This window comes from Cervus canadensis, chromosome 28 (genome assembly GCF_019320065.1).
Source record: "Cervus canadensis isolate Bull #8, Minnesota chromosome 28, ASM1932006v1, whole genome shotgun sequence".
NCBI lineage: Eukaryota > Metazoa > Chordata > Mammalia > Artiodactyla > Cervidae > Cervus > Cervus canadensis.
In genome coordinates this window covers 48078925-48100490 of record NC_057413.1, presented here as the reverse complement: position 1 = coordinate 48100490, position 21566 = coordinate 48078925, and the positions used below count along the sequence as shown (strand labels likewise).

Genomic DNA, 21566 nt, shown 5'->3' with positions numbered 1-21566 from the left:
ACCCAGGAGGATCTGCAGGGCGTTGGTGTGCAGCTCCAGGGCCTCGATCTGCTGCTCCACCACGTCCATGTGCTCTGTGTCCTGGTTGTAGAAGCTGTACACGCAGGCGTAGGCCAGCACCTGCAGGGCCCCGGCATGCTCCTGCTGAGGCTGCCTCCCACCCTCCCCCTCTTCCCGTCCATCCTCTGCCCAGCCCACCCCACACAACCTTTCGTGCCTGCTCGAGACCCCGGCAGGCATCACTGAGGAAGGTGAAGGATTTGGGCGGGGGCACCTCGTGGATGGCAGACACACGGTTCCGCAAGTTTACAGCAAAGTCCTGTGCAGAGAGGCGGCCGTCAGCGCCGGAGGGGTGCAGCCCCACCCCTCAGAAGAGTGCCTGGCCATCCAGCCCAGCCCTCTGACCTCCGTGCCCACCCCACCGTCTCCTCCCTGCTCACCCGGGCCTGGTGATGGAAAGTACACCTCTCGTTGTAGTCCTGGAAGCGCTTCTCCTGGCGCGCAGCTTTGCTTACCTGGTGAAGACATGTCAAGAGGGCTGTTGGGTGATCGGCGGGACGAGATGAGGTTACCCCTCAGACCAGCCACCATTCACGGAGGCCTGCTGCTGCTCTACCCAGATTCCTTCATTCATTTCTCGTAACTGTGAGATGAGGGTGCTGAGGCCTGGCAGGCTGACTACACAGTGAAGCCAGGCCCTGACTCAGAGTCCTTGCTCTTCTCTGCCCTGGGCCTCCTGGGAGCGCCCAGCCCGCCACAGTCTCTCTGTAGCCGCCCCCTCCCGGCATGGGACAGCCAACTCTGGGGCTGAAGGTCTCTTTGCACAGACCTTCCCAGGACGGAACTCCCAGCACCTGTAGGCCCCGGGGCCTTCAGTCTTCTCTCCACCGAGCCTTGTTCCACCTCTCCAGCTGCTTGGGACATGGAGCTGTCTGTGCCCAGGCCCGGAAGCAGCATCCCACCCTGCCCGCCCTGGGGTTTCTGCCTGCCTCCTCTGGGCACCAGCCCCTTACCATGGCAGAGCAGTTGTAATAGTCTTTGTGATTTGGCTTCCAGGACTTGAGGCAGCGCCAGCAGAATCCATGATTGCATTTGGCACAGGTCATGCTGTAGAGGAGGGTAGCTGGTCAGAATTCCTACCTCAGGCCAGGGCCCTACCAGGAATGCCAGGGCCTGGACACACTGCTGGCCCCTCCCACGCCCTCTTAAGTCTCCTTAACTTCACTAATCCCTACTAACCACACCCTGGCTTCCAAATCCCCCCATACATGCAGGCTTAAAAGTGGGGGGAAGAACACTGGAATCACTCTGGAAGGTGCGAGGAGGTAGTTGAGGACCTCCCCGTGGTTCCTGAGCTTTCTGGTCCGTCCACTGCCCCTTCCTTCTGCCAGGTCTCCCACCCTGCCGCCACCCACAGTACCCCCTCTTACTGCAGACACCCCTCATTCTTCTCAATGGGAGCCTGACAGCTGGGGCAGCGCTTGGAGATGAGCTTGGTCAGATGCTTGCTCTGGGCCTCCACGCTCATGCCATCGTAGTAGCCGCCATCATCCACCCACTGAGACATGTGGCCGCAGCTGGCAGGGTAGTGTGCCTAGAGGAGGAGGGGGCAGCGAGGGCACAGCCGAGTCCTTACTGTCGACGGGTTGGTGCAGAGAGGGCAGGGTCCATGGGGTGGGGGGGCAGGGAGGGGCAGAGCCAGGGTGGGCCCCCACCTCAGGGAAGCTACAGCTGAAGCAGGAGGCCCAGCCGCACTTGGAGCAGGCGGTCCCACAGCCCAGGCCCTGGCGGCAGAGGATGCGGTCGCAGCCCTGGGGGTTGGTGCACCAGGTCAGGTTGGCGCAGCTCTCCACGTAGCCACGCAGGAGGGCCTTCTCGTACTGTGGGGATGCAGGGGCCACGAGGTGAGGGCCTGGCTCTCCGACACCACACCTCCGGGCCCCCCCGCTCCCTGGGGCTGTGCCCCTGAGCCTCTCAAGGCAGAGTGGGGTACCTTGGAGATGACCTCTGGTGAGGAGACAATGGCACGGATGAAGGCCCCCGTGGGCTGGGCCGGACAGTCGGCAATGGGGCAGGTGCAGTTCAGCACGAGGTTCTGTTCAATTCGCGTTGTGAGATATTCATTCCAGCAAGACTGGGAGGGACACAGGAGCGGCCGCTCAGGGACAGCGCAGGAGCAGGACCCCTCCCCGACACGGGCAAGGCCAGAGACAGACCTGCTGCTATGTCAGCCTCAACACTGACCCTAACCTTTCTGGCCTCCAGAGGTTTTCCTGATTGGCCCCGATTACAGTTCACTTTGAGGTGTGCAAGCCGTGGTAATTAAAATTATTGTTGGGATGGGTAAGAGAGAATCAAGAAAAAGAAGATTCAAGTTCTGAGAAAGACTTGGAGAGAGCAAGGTCAGAGAGAAAGAAGGCCTCGGGGGATGGCCGGGGCCCACTGTGCTATAGCTGCGACCTCATCTGGCTCAACTTCTTACTTCAGGCCTGTCTCCATGCCCCCACCTCCCCAGACTCAGCCTCCTCCACTGCACCCGTAAATCCTGATCAGCCACCCTATCCCCAGTCACCAGTGCTGGAGCTGTCACAACTCATAAATCCTTCTCCTGCTCTCACGTCACTGCCGTACCGCAACCCAGGCCATCATCCCCTCGCCCCCAACATCAGCCCTCATCATCCCCTCCCCTGCAACATCAGCCCTCATCCCCTCCCCCCTCAACATCAGCCCTCATCATCCCCTCCCCCCCAACATCAGCCCACATCATCCCCTCCCCCCCAACATCAGCCCTCATCCCCTCCCCAACAACTCCATCATCCCCTCCATCCCAACATCAGCCCTCATCATCCCCTCCCCCCTCATCATCCCCTCCCCCCATCAGCCCTCATCATCACCCCCATCAGTCCTCATCATACCCTCCCCCAACATCAGCCCTCATCATCTCCTCCCCCAACATCAGCCCTCATCATCGCCTCCCCCCAGTATCAGCTCTCATCATCCCCTCCCCCCAGTATCAGCTCTCATCATCCCCTCCCCTCTCAACTGTTCCTTCCCTCATCCCTCCTGAAGACACCAGCTACCTCCATGAGCACCTGAGCCTCCAAAAGACTCCATTAAGGACCCTCTTCCTCACACTGCCTACTGCCGAGCTTCCCCAAATGATGGATCCAAACCCCAGGAGAGTCCCCAGGTGGTTCCATGAGGACTCTCCATGATAAATAAGTGCTTTACTGAACTATTTTCACTCAAAGTGCTAAACAAAACCAACCCCTTCCTATAGTGAAACAAGCCCAGATAAGCTGCGAAGTACAATGCAAAATCCTTTTCCACATACAGACACCACCCAGGCACACAGGCCCTCGGGGCCTGATAGCTGTGGGGTGGGAGCACTGCCCTGCAGGACGACGGCCAGCGTCTCAGTTTGGAATCTGCTCCATGCCCGCGAGGAGCCTCTCTGCTTGGGGCTTACCCTTGGCCTCCACTGTCCCCACTGCCCAGCCACACGGAATGCCTGGACTCTCCTGCCCTCGGCCACTCAAGCCTCAACCCGGGAAGCTGTCTCCCACTGCTCCAGGCCCCAAGGCTTCCCCCGTCATTGGCTCCTGCACTCCGCCACTGGCTCCTCTGCTGGGCTGGATTCAGCCTGCTTTGCTGAACCCTGTTGCCCAGCTCCCTGTCTCTGTCTCTACAGGGTGGGGCTGCCCCACGCTCAGTGCCCTGGGCTCGCTCCTCTCCCCCTGGGTGATGCCAGCCAGGCCTCTGCACTTATTTCCAAATTCAAAAATCCACTGTCTGCTTGCCAGTCCCACACAGGTGTCCAACAAAGCAGCTCAAACTTTTCTTGGCCAAAATGGATGGAATTTCCCCTCAAAAATCTGCCCTGCACCCCAACCCCAGGCCTAACAGTTCCCCCAACTCCTCCTGCCAGATGCTCAGGTCAAAACCCCAGGAGCTGTCTTGATGCCCTTGTCCTCAGCCACAACCCTGTCAGCTCTACCCCACACATGTCCCAATCTGTCCACCCCTTCACTGTCCCTAGGGTCAGCAGCCAACACCTCTTGCCTCTTTGTACAAATCTCTGAACCAGTGTCCCTGCTTCCACTCTTGTTCGGTCCAAACCTTTTCTCCATACCAAGTGATTTTTTCAAAACTGGAAATCAGATCTTATTGTATTTCTGCTCAAAACCCACCAGGGCTTCCCATAAAGGCCCTTGTCTGCCAACCCAACTAACTAGGCTCCCGTCTGCCTCCCAAATCTCTCCTTCCGCTGTCCCACCACTGTGCTCACCTTCCAGGAATTAAACGAGACAATGCTTGTAAAACAGCACAATGGCCCAGAATGAGGCCCCCATAAATATTAGCTGTGGTTATTATTAGCTCTCGGGTCCTTGTCGGCCGAGGTCTCCCCACTCCCTCACGCAGCACCCAGCACTGTGCACGCAGGAAGTCCATGACAAGCATTAGTTGAACATAAAAGTGGAAGTGTAAAGGGAATAATTAAGAACCTGGGAACAGGGGGGCAGAGGCAACTATGTGAGAAGAGTAACTTGAAGCTGAGCAAAAGGGAAGGAGAAAAAGTACAAGTACACACGCATGCAAACGCACACGGCCCAGGTCACCCACCACTGGGGCGGCGCTGCTGATAGGCGGCTAGAATTCATGGCAACAAGGGCGCTCATCCTGCTAAGTGGATGGGTGTGGGCTCTGGTCCTACAAGCTGTGAGGCAGGGGCAGGGGAGACAGGCACTCAGCACCCGGCTTCCTGCCTCGGCCCTCGCCACCCCAAGGGTGCTCCCTCCCCAGCTAGTCTTCTCCACTCAGCTTCGCGGCAGCCTGACTTCCTGGACTTCCCTCTGCTTTTGTGCTGTTTTTCGTTTTAAACCATTCCTTCTAATTTTTATATTAAGTGAACGTGTACAGATAAAAGTAGTGATGACGTTTTGGAATAAAAAAACCTTTGGTGGTGATAAGAAAAGCATAAACATAGTCATCACCAATTTCCAAACACTTCTCATTTACAAAGTGCTAGTGCTTTGATTCTGTACATGTGTATGTATTATCTGTTGTTCTCAAATTTGGCTGAACACTAGAATCCCCTGAGGAGCTCTTGTTTCACCTCTCGAGATTCTCATTTAATTGGTCTGGGGCATACTTTGAGCACTGGGATTTTTTAAAAGTTCCCAATGAGCACAATATGCAGCAAAATGTTAAGAACCACAGACACATACCACCAGATCCTAACAGCCACCCTGCACTGTCAAAGCACCACTTACCGATGACAAAACCAGCTTAAGAGGGACTAAGAGACTCATCCAACATCGCCCAGGACCGGAAGTGGCCTTGCCCGATTGTGGTGCTGGGGGGAGGAGAGCCTCACCTTACAGCAGTAGTGCCGGCAGCAGAGGGCGGGCAAGTCGTGGTCAGGCGCCAGGGGGCTGACGCACACGGGGCAGTGGTCAGGGCGCGCGGGGGCGGCCTGGGCCTGGGGCACGCACAGCCCGGCTGCCAGCAGCAGCGGCTCGGGGTCGTCGCTGTAGCTCTGCAGCAGCTGCTCGGCGCCCCAGTGGGAATGAGCCAGGAGGTGCTGTGCCACGTCGGGCTCCAGGTTCAACGTCTCCTGCACCTGCCGCACCGTCTGCTCCATCAACCCTTCCACCTCCTGGGGGCTCATGGTGCGGCCCGCAGGCAGCTGGAGGGAAGCCAGGGCAGCCACGGCTTCTGGGCTTGAGGGAGAGAGGGGTCAGCGGTCAGTCTCACCGCCCTGCTTATCTAACCCGCTGGCTGGACCCCAGCCTGGCTCCCCGGTCCCCACTTGCGCATCTCCATCCACACTTGCTGAGCCAGCCTGAGGACCACCACCCCACCATCAGAGCACAGCCTCCACAGGAGCATTTGTATGTGGGGGTGGGGCTGGCGGTCACGTGACTGAAGCAGTACTGGGATCTAGTGGGCAGGGGTCACGGTGCTAACTGATGGGACAATCGTACTGCAGGTCCCTCCCCAAATTCTCCCAGCGTGTCTAGTGAGAGAGAGTCTACAGCCTTATTCCTCAATGTGTGGTCTGTGGACCAGCAGCCTAAGTGTCACAGGGAGCTCTAGTGAACTTGAAAATGTGTGCGAGTGAAAGTTTGAGAAAGATGACTCTGGAAAATTTGTATTTACACATGATATGAACAGTAGGCATAAAAGAAGAACAACTCCCGGTGAACTGGAACTGAGGTAAAGAGCTTTAGGGTGCCAGCTAGCTAGCAGAATCCTATGGCAAATTCCTCTGGAGAACAGACTTCCTGAAAACTATTCATAGAATTTGTATATTTCACTAAGCAGAGTGCATAGTTAGTACTCAATATGTGTCTGCCCAGTATTTCAATTCTGCTTAGAATGAGACATCCAGAAAGGAGTTTTTGAGTCTTGGACTCCTACCTAAGGGCTGTCTTTAGGAGTCTAGGGAGAGCAAGGCCCCTGCCTGGGAAGGAAGCAAAGAAGGGGGTGATGGCGCTGGGAGTGGGGGTGAGGACTAATATCAGGGGCAGGGAAAATGGCACTAGACAAAGAAAGAAATGACATGTCTTTGTTCTGGTAGCCTGGCTTTGGCACTGTGACCCCTCCCGTGTCACTGTGGTGCCATCCATCCTGGGGGGCCCTGCAGCAGAGGGACGGGGCTAGCAGTGGCTACCTCATCTTGGAGGTCTCAGAGGTCTGGCTGCCAAAGAAAGGAATCTCTGCCTGGCCCCGGCAGGGCCCCGAGGGCTCCGGAGTGGCGTACGTGAGGATCTGGGGCCAGTCATCCCGCCGTTCCACATAGCCCTGGCCCAGGAGGTGAAGAATGCAAGAGAGGACATCCGTGCTGGTACAGGCCACACCCCCGGCAATGGCGCGGCCCAGGCTTCCAGGGGGATTTGGACCCTTGTGCCAGGCCTCCAGAACCTGGATGGGAAGTGAGGAAACACATGGGCCACGGTTACCCAGAGCAGCCAGCCTGCCTGGGATCAGTGCCCAGATCTGCCAGTTACCAGCTGCCTGACTATGAATCAGTTACTAACTCATGCCCCATTTTTCTTATCTGTTAAATGGGGATAATAATAATAGTAGTAATACCAACACCACCAATCTCATAGTATTTCTGTGTTGGTTAAATGACTTAATCATGGAAACTTTTTAGAATAGAGCCTGGCACACGGTCAGCACTCATGTCTGGTCTCCACCATCTAACTTCCCATCAGGAATAGAAAACCCAGATGGGAATGTCACCCACCTTCCCCGTGATGATACCTGCCCCCCAGCCCACCCCCAAGCACGACTCCCTCCCCCTTCCCCCACCATCAGGGTCCCCTGTGCCTACCAGACAAACCAGCTGGTCAATGTGGAGGCCCTTCTCCCCGTGCGCTTTGAGAATACGGACAAGAAGACAGTTCAGGAGGTTCCTCTTCTGCTCCAGGGTCCGGCCTTCATCCTTCTCCACGTTCAGGTATGTCTGGGGAGGCAGCAGCCACAGGGCCTCCCCGCGGGGCCGGAGCCCAGGCTCCCGGAGACGCAGCACACCTGGAACCCGCTCCCAGTCAGCGCCCCAAGAGGGGAAGGGACAGACGAGTGAGGGCAAAGGGGACTCCGTTCTCATCCCCTGTACCTCCCCACCCGGACAGCCCACCCCCTAGGAGCAGAGGCTCAGCCCGGCCCGACCACCTCGGACCTACCCTTAGGTGGGAAGTCCTGACCCTCCTGTAGGGTCAAAGGGCCGCTGTCAGAGGTGAGGGGTAGGAGGGCCTGGAGCAGCAGCTCGGGGCTGAGGTCAGACTTCTTCAGCAAAGCCTCTACTGACACCTCCTGGGAGGGAGAATCAGGGCCAGTCAGGAGCAGACAGTCAAGGCAAAGGAAAAGGAGAGGAGGGACAGAAGGTGGGACAGGCAGCGTGGAGGAAAACAGTGACAGACGAACTGGAGGAGGAGACAGAGAGGCCGAGGAGCTGAGGCACCTCCGTCTGATTGAAATGCAGCAGCAGCCACATCTGCACGGTGGACACATGCAGCGTCTGGTCCCCGAACTGCAGCTCCGCCCGGCCCAGCCACGTCCACTGCAGTCGCCGGTGTGGCCCCACGTCCAGGACCGGATGGTTCTGACCTGGGAGAGTGTCGAGGGAAGAAGTGGAGACAGCAGGGGAAACGAGGGGTCAGGGCTGAGTCGAGCGTGGAGCATTCACCAGGCTCCGCTAGTCTCTGTGGGGAGCAGGGCCCAGCACTCACACTCACGCACACACACACTCACACACGCACACGTGGGGAGCAGGGCCCAGCACTCACACTCACGCACACACACACTCACACGCACACGTGGGGAGCAGGGCCCAGCACTCACACTCACGCACACACACACTCACACTTGCACACGTGGGGAGCAGGGCCCAGCACTCACACTCACGCACACACACACTCACACTTGCACACGTGGGGAGCAGGGCCCAGCACTCACACACACACATGCACACGTGGGGAGCAGGGCCCAGCACTCACACTCACACTCACACACTCTCACACACACACACACACGCACATCATCCAGCGTCCCGAGCACAGCCCCTCTGTGTCTGCCTCAGGGCAGCCTGTGCCCCACCCTGTGCCCAGCCCGGTGCCAGGTGAGCTCCACAGCAGAAACACCAGAGAGAAGAGCTGGGCTTTGCTCCCAGAGACCTTGATAGTTTTGGAGATCTACTAGGCTGAGTCTCTGCTGCCCGCTGTGAGCCTGGGGTGTTTGCTCAGACTAGAAAGCAAGGATGCTGTCACGAGGAGAGGGTATCAAAAGGAACCAGACTGAGAGGTGCTCTCTGGCCCAAGATGGGACAATGTGAACGTCAAAAAACAAACAAACAAACAAAAAAACCCACCTGTGATGGACTGAAAAACATGAAATATTTTAAAAGCCATGAGGTCATAATGACATCTTTTATTTTTCAAAGACCTCATGGGTCATCTTTGGATGAAGCTAGAGAACCAATACATTATTTTGAAAAGTGGTTAAAAAAGAGGGAGAGGAAAAGAGAATCAAGCCTTTCCTGTATAAATGGACCCTCAAGGTAACCAAAAAGCTGATGAGAGAAAGGTTCTCTCTATAGATAGAGCCTCCTGGCTAACACATGGAGAGAGGATGACAAAAGCAGAATGTCACTAGCTCCTAACCCTAATGGGAATGAGAATGAATGTCTCGTGAACAGCTGATGGGAAATTATGTATAATGTATAGATTGGACAGACAATGCTGAAATCCACTTTAACATCACACAGAAAGAAAACCTCCTGAAGGAAGTACACAATACCGCCTAAGACATGTCCTTGCCTGAGAAAATCAACCCAGAATCTAAATAAGCTCCTACATCTGAACACCTAAATATCGGTCTTCAGGAGAGGAAGAGACAGAGGACCGTGCTAGAGGACACCAGGCAAACACAATCCAGCCTGTGGACAACTCTGCTTGGACAACCACCCAGTGTCCTCCACAAACAACTGCAGGAGGGGAGGAGAACTGAGGCAGGGATCTATACACTGAGGGAGATGAGAGATATAACTCATCAAATGTAAAATGTGGGCTTTATCTGGATCCTCAATAGGCCCAAAAAACCCACAAAAAACTCTAAAAAGCTCAAGATAATTAAGGAAATATGAATACTGACTGTATATCTGATATTAGGAACTACTACTAATTTCTATAAGTTTGATAATTATAGAATCCTGGCGTTTAAAAGGAGTCTTTATCTGAGGGGTGGGGAAAGTGGGTGGGGTACAGGTGAAGCAAAATTGGCCATGAACTAATACATATTGACACACTGAAGTTTATTCTGTCTACTTTTTGGTATGTCAAAATTTCTCACAATAAAAAGATTTTCTAAATGAAGATGAAAATAAGCCATTCTAAAATAAAAACTGATAAAAAGTTTTCTAGCAATATTTCATCAATTAAGAAACCTCTAAATAATGTACTTTAGGTGGAAAACTGAATTTGGAAAGGAGGATCAAGGTACAAAAGGAATGGTGACTAAAGCAACTGGTAAGATGGCAAATCCGAACTGAATAAAACAATAACAATAATCACCAGCTGGGAGAGAAACAAAGGTACAAGATGGGGATCAGACTGGAATTAAGATTTTCTATGGTCCTTCCATTTTTCAGGGAGATGGGAGGTGACATTAACAAGTTAAACGTACATTAAAAATATAAGAGCAATCAACTACAGACACAGAATGCATAACTTCCAAAACTGACAGAGACAAAAAGGAATTTTAAAAATCCAAAATAATAGAATGCACAAAAACCCAGGGCAGAATCACATCTGTTAGTGTTCTACTTAACTTTCTTGCTTTAACTGTATGTTTTACATATACCTGTATATATTAAATAACTAAAGTTTAAAATTATAAGAAAAGTAAACCAAAAATTAAAGTCAAACGTCATTACTTATAATAGCTAGACAAAAATTGATTGTCTAGTTTGAATTTGTCTATTTGAATTGATAATTCAAAAAGAGATTTTAGGTTGATTAGAAAACAGGTTCTAAAAAAAAAAGAAAACAGGTTCTAGGTATTAATATTTTAAATAAAGACACATGTCTAAAATATAAAAGGAAGTCAAAGTTAAAAGTATAATGAGGAATTCCCTGGAGGTCCAGTGGTTAGGACTTACTGATTCCACTGCCAGGCCCAGTTCAATCCCTGGTTGGGGAACTAAGACTCCGCAAGCCGCATGGGTGGCTAAAAAAAATCATAAAATGCTACTAGGGGAAATTCTGATGAGAGTAGAATACTGGCATGCTTTAAAGTATACTGCCAACAGATTGCTTATTAATAGTAGCAAGGGAAAAAATATTAACTGTACAGTGGAGAAATCAAACTACCTCTTGACCAGGCTATCAAAATTAACATTACAAACAAGGAGCAGATGGTAATCCTGTGTTTCCATGTATAATATCCTTGGAAGATGTAACATCACTTAGTACTCTGGCCAGGAATGTGTAACTTGAATCCAGAAATACATAAGCTTAAAAGGAGGAATTAGAAAATTTTAAAGGATTATATCTCCCAAGGTGTCAATATCTTAAAAAATAAAGAAAGCCTGTGGAACTGCTCCAGATTAAAGGAGACTAGAGATACGACAACTAAATGCAACAGGTGTTCCTGAACTGGATCCTCTCTCTCCAGGACTGAAAAAAAAAAAACGACATTATGGAGTAATCGACAAAACTGGAATATGGAAACTAGATTAAAAGTATTATATGAATGTAAAATATTTGAAAGTAATAAATGAGTGGTTTCATAAAAGAACATTTTATTCTTAGGAAATGTATATTATTTAGGGGCAAAGAGCCAACATATAAGCAATGGTTCATGAAAAAAGTATACACACACACACATACATAGACATTTATAGATATGTATATGTGCACAAAGAGCAAATAGAAAAAGCAAATGGAGCAAAACGTTAACAACAGGTAAACGTGGATGAAGAGTATATGAGGACTTCCCTGATGGTCCAGTGATTGAGCATCTGCCTGTCAATGCAGAGTACACGGGTTCGACCCCTGGTCTGGGAAGATTCCATATGTCATGGGGCAAACAAGCCATAACTACTGAGCCCACGCATGGCAACTACTGAAGCCCTACTGCCTAGAGCCTCTGCTTCACAATGAGAAGAGCCACCACAATGAGTAGCCTGCATACCGCAACTAGAGAGCAGACCCTACTCACTGCAACTAGAGAAAGCCTGTGCACGGCAGCAAAGATCCAGTGCAGCCTAAAACAAATTTAAAGAGAACAGAGTTTATGAGTGCTTGTTATATTATTACAATTTTTTCTGTAAATTTCAAATTATTTCCAAATAAAAGAATTTTCAAGTAAAAGGACAACTGAATTTTATACTTAAAATGGCTAAAATGGCAAACTATGCTAAGTCATATTTTACCACAATAAAAGAGACCTAAAATAATGACCAATCGAAAGGAAAACAGTAAAAGGATAGAAATAGACATACTAGAAAGATACCAATCAAAGAAAGCTGGTATACAATTAATACCAGATAAAAACAGACCTTAAGAGAAAAAACTTCACTAGAAAGAAAGATGGTCATTTCATTACAATAAGGCTTAAATGACCATGAAGATTCTAAATCTACATAGTCTACTATGTGGTAGCCACTTACCACATGTGGCTATTTAACATTAAACTCTAAAGTACATAAAATTAAATACTGAGTTCCTCAGTCACACTAGTCCCATTTCAGGTGCTCAGTAGACATGAATGGCTGTCATTTTTGACAGCACAGAAAAGAACTTTTCCATCATTGCAGAGAGTTCTATTATTATTGCTATATAAAGTTCTATCTATTATTATCTACTGTTAAATGATTTTAACCTTGTATCTGATAATGTAGTCAAAAAATACATAAGGTAAAACTGACATGACTAGAAGTTTAAAACTTCACTATTGTAATGGTAAATTTTAGCAAACTTCTGTAAGTAATAAATCAAGCAAACAAACATGAGTAAGGATACAGATTTGCACAACACAATTAACAAGGTCAATTTAGAGGAATATATAGAATCCTATATCCAACAGTTGAAGAGTACACATTCTTCTTAATCACACACAGAACACTTATAAAATCTGATCACCTACTAGGCCATGAAATAAGTCTCACTAAATGCAAAGATTCAGAATCACAGAAATCACTTTCTTTGGCCACAGGGAATGAAGGTTAAAATCTAAACCAAAAGATGACTAAGCAAAAAAAAAAAAAAGTTTGGAAACTTAAAAATATATACTTCCAGAAAACTAATAAATCAAAGAAATAAAATGGAAATTAGAAAATTCTTGTAACTAAACAATAATCAAGTACTACATGATAAAAACTTATGTGACATCCCAAATATCCATAATTCATGCAGTGGAACATGAATCAGCAATGCAAAAGAACAAAGTAATGATGTTTAACTGCCAACCTGAAAAACTCCCACAGACATTACATCCAGTGAGAGAAATCAGACACCGCAGAATACATACTCTATGATTCCATCTATATGATGTTTAAATTAAAGGCGGAAACCTACGATGATAAAAGGGAGAATAGTAATTTCTCCTGGAAGAAGATACTGACTAGAAAGGGGACATGAAGGAGGAAGCCTTTTGCTAGGCTGGCAATGTTCCATATCTTGATCAGGCGGGGGCACTGCTTACAGGAGGGCATATGGATATAAATTTCATTAAGCTATAATTAAGATTTGTGTACTTCATTGAATACTAATTCTACCTCAATTTAAAAAAAAAGACTCTTTAAAAAAAACACACAAAACCAAGACCTTACTGAATGCAGCTAAAGCAATGTTGATAGGAAATAAAACAGCCTTAAATACTTTCATTTGAAAACCAGAAATCTGAAAAGACTAAAAATTAAATAAGCATACAACTTCGAGTTAAAAAAGGAAAAACAGAGCAAGTTCATACAAAGGTGAAGAAAATGAGAGAAATTAATGAAGATCTAACCCACACTTCATCATTCCCTAGGGATGGTTCTATCTAGAAACCACTTTTCTTCCTATCTACGCATTCCTGTCCAAAGATCCTCTCTCCGCTTCCTCTCTGAGATGCCACCCCAAATCTCACCCCAATCTCCAATTGCCTGTCCCTATCTCCTCACTCTGGTTGTAGAAACTGGAGAAGCGGTCAAGAGCATCACAGAATTCTGTGGGAAGGCACTTTCTGGGATGGTACAGGTAGCAGAGAGGGGAGACGGGCCAGCAGCGTGGTGACAGGACCAGTACAGAGACTGTTGGACTTGGATCTTCGATAAAGAGCTCTTTCTCGGCCTCCTCTTCCTCCTCTTCCTCCTGAGAGACAGAAGGATTCCAAGGGCTCTTGGGCTCCCTTCTTTGGTCCAGATTCTCCTGCTCGCCTATTCCCCTACTCTTTCCCTTGCTCTTACCTCCTCTTCTTCCAGGCCCTGTTCCTCCTCGTCCTCCTGCTCCAAGAACAGCTTGTCCAGCTGCTGGAGCTGGTATACGTGGAACTGGCGCTGCAGCTCCTCCGAGGTGCTCAGGCTCCGCAACATCTGCTGGGGGAGGCGGTTGGGGAAACAAAGGCCGATCTGCTCCAGCACGGCCCCCTCCAGCCAGCTTGAGCCCAAGCTCAGAAGACGGTCCGCCATGTAGTGCCTGCAGCGTGCACAGCCCAGCCGAGCCTCAATGTGGGCGCTCGGCAGGGCCTCCCGCTCCAGAATATAGGTCCCCCCATTGCAGCCTGCCTCATCCTCCACACCAGAGCCACAGCCATCTCTGCATCTTAACCTCGCCTCCCCACTGCACCTCCCTTGCCTTCCCTCTAAGACTCACTCTAGGCCTCGCACACCCTGCCTCTCCAGACCCGCACTCACTGGTAGAAGTGCTCAAAAGTTGTGGCAAGCTCCAGGCCAGAGAGGACCATGATGGGCTCCAGGTGCCACTGGAGCCGCCCCAGTACTTCAACTCCAGGGGTTCCACCCATCAGGCCACTCTGGATCTGCTGGTCAATGTGCCGGGCGAACTGCTCACTCATCTGGGGGCAATGGAAAGGGCAGCAGCAAACCATGAAGAGGGAGCAGAGTTTGTGGGGGGCGGGGTTGGGGGAGGAAGGAGGTGAAAGGGCAGGGCAGAAGGGGCCTGGGAGGCTGCTGGGCCCAGCACTCACGTGGGCAGCGGTGAGGAAAGACTGCTGCAGCAAGGCACCAGAGAAGCCGCTGTGCAGGGCCAGAGTGAAGGCCGCCCGGGGCCCAAAGAGCTCCAAGCCTGCCCTCTGCAAGCGCTCGTAGAGTTTACAGTAGCGGGGCACGAAGTCCGGGGCCCTCCAGGCCGAAGCCAGGAATGTGCTGACCTGAGGAGATGGGAAATCGCAGCCCAGGAGCCGCCCAGCAGCCCCGGCCCTGCCCCGACCTCAGCCCCGCTGCCTACCTGCTCCTGTACCACGCTCAGCCAGCACTGCGTTATGTTCCTCAAGCTGCTGCTTGGAAGAACGGGGGAAGGCCCAGGGCTCCAGTCCCGACCCTTACTGCTCTTGCTGGCTGCGGACACAGAGGGCAAAGGAACAGGCTCGTCTCAGCCACTGGGTGAGTCCCAGCGACCGGGGAACTCAGCCCCGGGAAGGCCCGTGGCAAAGCAGGAAGGAAGAGTAAAACGCAGGAGAGAGGAACCAGACAGCACCGCTGCCTGGATTCTTAACTCAACCGGCCACGGCGGGGACTCACGGGGCCGGGCGGATGGCTCAGGAGAAGGTCCGGGAGGAGGATCCACGTGCACCAGCAAGTGGCAAAGGCGACGCACACGAGAGGCAAAGGATGCGGCTCGACTCCGGGGGCTCCGAGAGCTCTCCCTCTGCTCTAGGTACTGATCCAGCAGCCACCCCAGGGAGCTCACACCTTCCGCATCTACAAGAAGACAGGTCAGGAACAGGCCTCCATGGGCGATAGAATGGAGAGCCCGGGAGGAGGAGAGAGGGGAAGCGACTGCATGAAAAGGATTTGGGGCTGGCAGGGCCCCAGTCCTCCCCTCACCAAGGTCTGCTTCCGCTGGAGCCTGGGGACCTGGGGACAGTGTTGGGCTGGGGAGGATTCAAACACCAGAGTCCCAGGGAGCAGTCCCTGGGGCAGGGAGGAGAGGACATTGAGGTGACAGGCCTTCGGGGATAGAGACAGGAACCAAGAGAGCCAAGAGCATTAACTCAGGTCAGCCCTGGGGATAATTACAAGGAGCGGGTTAGTGGGGCCAGGGTGGGGGCGGTTACCCGGGCAGGTGATGTTCTGCACCAGGGGGCTGACCAGGGCCTCCCAGCAGGTCTTGCCCAGCGCTTGGGCGGCCTCTTCATCAGGGAGGAAGCGATCTGCAAAATTCTGCTCGTGACGCAAAACCCTGTTCAGTCTGGGGACAAAGAGTGTCTGGTCAAGGATTAAAGACTTCCTCAGGCCTCCACCCACCTGTGCTCAACTCTCAATCACCCCGAGATGAGCTGGTCCTTCACCCTGCTCCCCCTCCACCACACACTTCTGGTCTCTGCTCTGTTCCCTCCTCCAGCTGCTGCTTGATCTTTGAGACTCTGCTCCCCTCTCCCCCGACTAACAGTATCTCCTTGGCTGCACCCTGCTCCCTTAGCCATCCACCACTCCTTGCCCACCTACCTGGGACAGAGCTGGAGGAGGCGCTTGCGGTCCTCCGCGATGTCCCGGCTCCAGGCTTGGGCCCGAATGGTGTAGAAGAGACATGTACGGCGACACAGCTGCTCTCGGAACAGCGGCCAGAAAGTGGGCTTGGGGCCGAGGACCTCCACACCCCGAACCCGGGTGTCGATGCCGCCCTGCAAGGGGCACAGTTCTCATGCCCTCGGCTCCCTGGAGGCACTCCCGCCTCTCTGGAACTCAGCAGGCTCCTGGGCCACACACGGCCAGCAGACCGAGGAGGACCCTTGATCTAAGCCTGGCCCCCGAACACTGGAGAACCAGCTGCTAGGGAGAGCCTTTGCTTCCTCCTGGACCCTGTGCCCCCCAGTCCCCCAGCCCCACCTGCTGGCAGCGCTTTATGCGGATCTGGATGACAGGCCAGACGCGGCTCAGGTTCTCCAGGAGGACCACCCGGCTGGCAGAGGGCATCACGTTCACCTGGCGGGGTGGAAAGAGGAGGAAGAGACAGGAGTGGAGCCGGAAGACTGCTGACAGCAACCGAGTTTGTGACAGTGTGTGCCCCTTAACTCTCCCATCCCGTGCCTGTGGATCTATGCACCTCCACCACCCTGATTCCACTTTCTCGGCTCACAAAGCAGTGCCTGCCCGGGAGGAAGGGATGTGGGAGCTTCACAGGCACTGGGTCCATCTGATGAGGCCCCCGGGACCAACAGAAGGATGGAGAGTAAGGGGAAGCAGGCATGGGGTCCCCACCGTATTGAGCTCCGTGTTGATGCAGCTGGCGTTGTCACCCCCAAACACCACCACCCGGGCCGGCATGTAACTCGAGTCCTCACTGGCCACCAGAAGAGTCAGCTGCCTGGGAGAGAAAGGACTCAATCAGAACCAAGGGCCCTGATCTGGGTGCAAAACGATTTCCGCCCAGCACATCCTCTTCAGACTCCTGTCCTCTTCTTAAGCGTTGGTCTTCCCCAGGCTCCCTGCTTTTCCCTTTACCTTCCCCCAAAGTGATTTCACGTAAACCCATGGTTTCAGCTGAAAGTTAACAGCCGAAGGACTCCAAATTCAAGTCTCTACCCTAGACCGCTCTCCTGAGCTTGCAAGCCGCACATCCAACAGACAGGTCCATGCCGCGCCCACAGGCACCTCCAGGCCCACGTGCCCACACGGATCGGTCATCTGTCCGCAGAAACCTGCTCCTCCTCCCACTTCTCTCCTGGGAAAGAGAACTGGCACCCATCCAGCTATCCAACTAGCACACGTGACGTCTCCCTCATCCAGCCAGCGGCAGGTACCGCAGATCACCTCTCAAGCTCTCCCCGTCCTCCGCCTCCTCGCTGTCTATTCCCGTTCCCGCCGCCTCGCTGAACGTTCACCACTCAGTAAACCTTCCAACTCTGTCCCGGCCTGCCAGCCAAATTCACATAACTGCCAGAGTTCTCTAAATAAAAAAACCTACTTTTGTCTTTTCCCCTCTTGAAATCCTTCAGTGGCTCCTCAAATTTCAGAATAAAACTCAACTGATTCTTCCTCCTTTTCCAGCTTCCATTCCTGCCACTTCACTACACAGACCCTTCATCCCAGCCAAGCACAATTACTTCCAAGTTCCCCCCAGTACATCATTGTTTCTTGCTTCCATCCTGCACAGATGCTGTCCCCATATCTGTTGGCCTCTCTCTACCCAGCCAACTTCTACCACAAACTTAACCCACTCAGCCTCTGTTTGCAGCCTCCTCTGAGATCTCAGGTGGCATCAGGATCCAGCACGCCTGTCAACTATCACTTTTTTCTCACTCTCTCTTGCTGCTCTTCCAGCCTGGCTCCCCAGTAAGACTGTCAGATCCCCGCAGACAGGCCCCTCATCTCACTGTTGGTGAGGCTCCAGGCCCTCGCAGGGTACCTGGCGCAGAGCACACAGCAAACCAACGCCCACACGGGGAGTGGGGGAGCTGCTGCTCTACCTCGATCAAAGCACAGGGCGGCGACGTGTGTCTGGTGGAGGGAGCAGGCTCGGGGGGAGAGGGGAGGTCTACACTGTGCTCTGGGAGATCAGGCCGACACGCGTGTCTGTTCACTTCACGAAACGAGTCTGAGGCCCCTCAGGCACAGGGCGTAAGTCGGCGTTGTGTGTATGTAGGTAATTCTTTGAGGACGTGTACTGGGGCGTGTCAGAATATCCATGTGCACGGACAGGTGGACACGGGCGTGCTCACACCTCACGAGAACACCACGGTGCATGTGGAGGGTGATGAAGTGGGAGCCGGTGCTGCCGTTGGACTCCCAGTAGGTCTTCGGGTTGCGATCCGTCAGCTTGCTGGCCCGGTGCGGGTTGGACGACACCTCCACCTTCTCCCAGCACTTGTCCTCTTTCACTTCCACGCTGGAACCTGTGGGCCCGCGGGAAGCCTGGTTAGTTGAGAGAGAAGACAGAAAGGGGACAAGGGAGCAGGAAGGGAAGGGGGAGCAGAGGCTGGGGTGGCCGCAGGAGGAAGCAGATGAGGGCACGAACCCTGGCAGAGATGCCTAAGGAACACGTCGAAGAAGGGGATGTTGATGGGGCGGTGGGTTCGTCTGTGGTCTTCGATCTGGCCCAGCACCATCTGCAGCCGGGACACGGAGAGAAAGGGTGTGGGGAGGGGGCAGGCATACGGAGACACACGTGGAGAAAGAGTCAAGAGGCGACAGAGCACTCAGCCCCGTTCTCCAGAATCCTGGCAGAATAGAACCACGTGGGCTAAGGGCTGGGGAACAAGGGCCCTCGATCTGCCACCACTTGTGCCAGAGGGACACGGTGAGGCCCCGTCCCCCGGCTGCCGCCTCCCTCAGCCTGGACCCGCAGGCTCCTCACCTGAATGCAGCCCGCCAGGATGCTGGAGGTGAGGTTGCTGTAGAGCTGGGCGTGCTGCTCACACTCTGTCACCAGGTCCCGCAGCTCGCAGGCCAGCAGCAGCTGAGCCGAGTGCTTCTCCAGGACCTTGGTGAGGGCGTCTTTGGCTCCCAGGCAGCAAAGCACCACCGCGTAGTCCTTGTGCGTGGAGGCCAGGCGATACAGGAAGCACAGCAGCTCCTGGACAATCTGGCCCAGAGACGCCGAGATTAACATGGGGATGCAAAGGGCGGGCTGGGGGTGGCCTTAGATGTGGGGTGCGGTGGCTGAGATCTCGGAGAACTTGAGAGCAGAGTACCAAAGACAGGCTGGCACAGAATGCTGGGGTGAGGACCCAGGGGTGAGGGGCAGAGCTGGGGCACCGCTCTGCAGGCTTCCTCCTGCCAGGACCAGCCTATTTCTGGCACCAGCCTCAGTGCCTGAGCCTCTCCCCACAGGGCACACGCCCCGCCTCCCCCGCCAAAGGCAGAGAGTAAGGACTGCATGGACTGGGGAACGTGGGCTTCTCCCAAACCCAGAATCTAAAATTCAGGCGCAGTGAGAAGGCCTCGGTTCTGGCCTCCTTCCTCCACTCCCTCCCAGTGTCCCGGCCCATCCAGGCAGGCTGTGCTGTGCCCCCCGGGGCCTCACCCAGCAGCTGGTGCCTCTGGGCTGCCTGCCTGCCCACCCTGGCCAGGGCTCGGGTACCTCAGAGTCACTGCCGGGGCCACTCAGACAGTTGAGGCAGGGCTCCAAGACCTCGTGCCAGGGGAGGACCATGGCCTCAGTGTGATCCAGCAGCTGGGTCATGACCCTGGCGAGGGGTGGCAAAAAGTGAAGCCCCTGCAGTTGCCAGCTGCCCTCGCTCCCGACACACGGGGGCCCCCCACCCCAGCCCAGCCTCTCACCTCAGCGCCGTCAACAGCAGGGTTTTATTGGGCCCGGGGGCGTCCAGAGTCCACAGGAACAGGAGGAAGGGCTGGCTCTCCTGCTGGAGGCGCTTGAGGAGGGGCTTCACGGCGCCCCCCGGGCCGCCCTCTCGGCACAGCACGCGCTCCAAGTCCAGGAGGAGTTCTGCAGACGGGCCCCCCACCAGGGATCGGATCAGCAGCTCAGGGGACCCCTCCTGGCCCTGGGCACTGGGGGTCTCCGGTGCTGCTGCCCAGACACACGGGAGGGAAAAATACAGGTATGAAGAAGAGTCACACGAGCTGGTCAGACTGAGATGAGCAGATACAGAAAACCACCCCCGAACTTTCCCCCATTGTGAGGACATCGACTGTTTCTACTCAACAGTGGCGGACTTCTTTTTCTGGCCGCAAATATATATCTCTGTTGTTGTTCAGTCACTAAGTCACATCCTACTCTTTGCAACCCCATGGACTGCAGTCTGCCAGGTTTCCCTGTCCTTCACCAACTCCCAGAGTTTGCTCAAACCCATGTCCATTGAGTCAGTAGACTGAATATATATCTAGCTATATCCGGAAAAAAAAAAAATCAGTATGGCAAACGCTGTCAAGTTAAACAGCACAGTGTTACTTCATACGGTCCCACTACTCTCTCTGATTACTAAATGTGAGCTATGGTACTACACAAGCCAACAAATACTAGCTATTATAGTCACGTCCCCTATACTACCGAGCATGGTGGCTTCAGAGGTACAGACTAGAAGATACAGTGCCTATTTCAATTTGCCCCCATACTTCCAGGTTTCACTTGTGCGTTGAATACAGAGCGTTTCTTCCCTACGGTATCAATATTTCACATTCTAAGTCACAAACTTCTGTATCACAAGTTACAATTCCTCTACCAAAGGCCTCTCTAGAAGTCATTTCAACCAACCTTGCAGTGACCAGGAAGAGTGGACCGCACCCAGCCCAGACAGATGAAAGTCCTTTTATGTTTAAAGCCATACAGAGAAGACCAATCTCCCTGCACCTATTCTAAAAGTCCCCTCTCCTCCCGGTCAGGAAGTCCTCCTTGAGACCTAACTTGAGCACGAAAGCCCTCATTCATTTCCTGAAGGGTCATCGTGTCTTTTCAGCAAGGAACTAGGGTGTAAACCTGAGTCCTCCTGGCCACGGGCGGGGACCAGCTCCTCAGTACACCCACTACCTCCACAACGGTACCTGCAGGCTCGGGGCTGCCAGGTGGCTCCGAGTAGCGATTGAGAAGCATCATGAGGATGGTGCGGGTGGTGGGCATGGGTTCTGTCCCCGGTGCTATGCCTGAGTGTCTAAACAAGGTGTCTCTCAGCTCACGGGTGATGATCTGGTCTCCCAGAGTGTGGTGGTTGCACAAAAGTAGGTTGAGCAGGAGGAGGCCGTTTCTCACCGCGGAGGAGCAGCTGGGAGGAGGGAGGTGTCCCGGGAAGAAATTGAAAGAGAATGAATGAGAAGGAAGCAGAGAGCTAGCAGAAAGGGAGGAGCCCTGTGGCTGGGGACAGAGGGGTTCCAGGGGTCCCTCTGAGGACAGACACCTGGTCTCTTGACCTCAGGTCACTCCTCCCAACCCCAGGAAAGA

The 21566-nt window shown here is 53.2% G+C and overlaps 1 protein-coding gene across 6 annotated transcripts in view; it reads right to left on the bottom strand.

The window, feature by feature from the left end:
• CUL9 (cullin 9) overlaps positions 1–21566 on the bottom strand; it is a 35603-nt gene that overhangs the window by 1536 nt on the left and 12501 nt on the right. For 5 of the 6 annotated variants that reach the window (XM_043449350.1, XM_043449347.1, XM_043449352.1 and 2 more), the window contains exons 11-38: positions 21173–21390; positions 19952–20201; positions 19752–19857; positions 19026–19253; positions 18687–18777; positions 18393–18564; positions 16931–17036; positions 16559–16654; positions 16178–16353; positions 15787–15920; positions 15251–15430; positions 14958–15067; positions 14698–14880; positions 14405–14565; positions 13958–14186; positions 13673–13862; positions 7973–8118; positions 7695–7824; positions 7343–7542; positions 6677–6927; positions 5378–5723; positions 1994–2134; positions 1716–1880; positions 1431–1594; positions 1014–1107; positions 441–515; positions 209–319; positions 3–120 (exon numbers count right to left, since the gene is read on the bottom strand). In XM_043449350.1, the coding sequence (XP_043305285.1) occupies positions 3–120; positions 209–319; positions 441–515; positions 1014–1107; positions 1431–1594; positions 1716–1880; positions 1994–2134; positions 5378–5723; positions 6677–6927; positions 7343–7542; positions 7695–7824; positions 7973–8118; positions 13673–13862; positions 13958–14186; positions 14405–14565; positions 14698–14880; positions 14958–15067; positions 15251–15430; positions 15787–15920; positions 16178–16353; positions 16559–16654; positions 16931–17036; positions 18393–18564; positions 18687–18777; positions 19026–19253; positions 19752–19857; positions 19952–20201; positions 21173–21390 (4571 nt within the window). The remainder of the gene's footprint in view (positions 1–2; positions 121–208; positions 320–440; positions 516–1013; positions 1108–1430; positions 1595–1715; positions 1881–1993; positions 2135–5377; positions 5724–6676; positions 6928–7342; positions 7543–7694; positions 7825–7972; positions 8119–13672; positions 13863–13957; positions 14187–14404; positions 14566–14697; positions 14881–14957; positions 15068–15250; positions 15431–15786; positions 15921–16177; positions 16354–16558; positions 16655–16930; positions 17037–18392; positions 18565–18686; positions 18778–19025; positions 19254–19751; positions 19858–19951; positions 20202–21172; positions 21391–21566) is intronic. The other variant, XM_043449351.1, reaches the window with a different exon arrangement.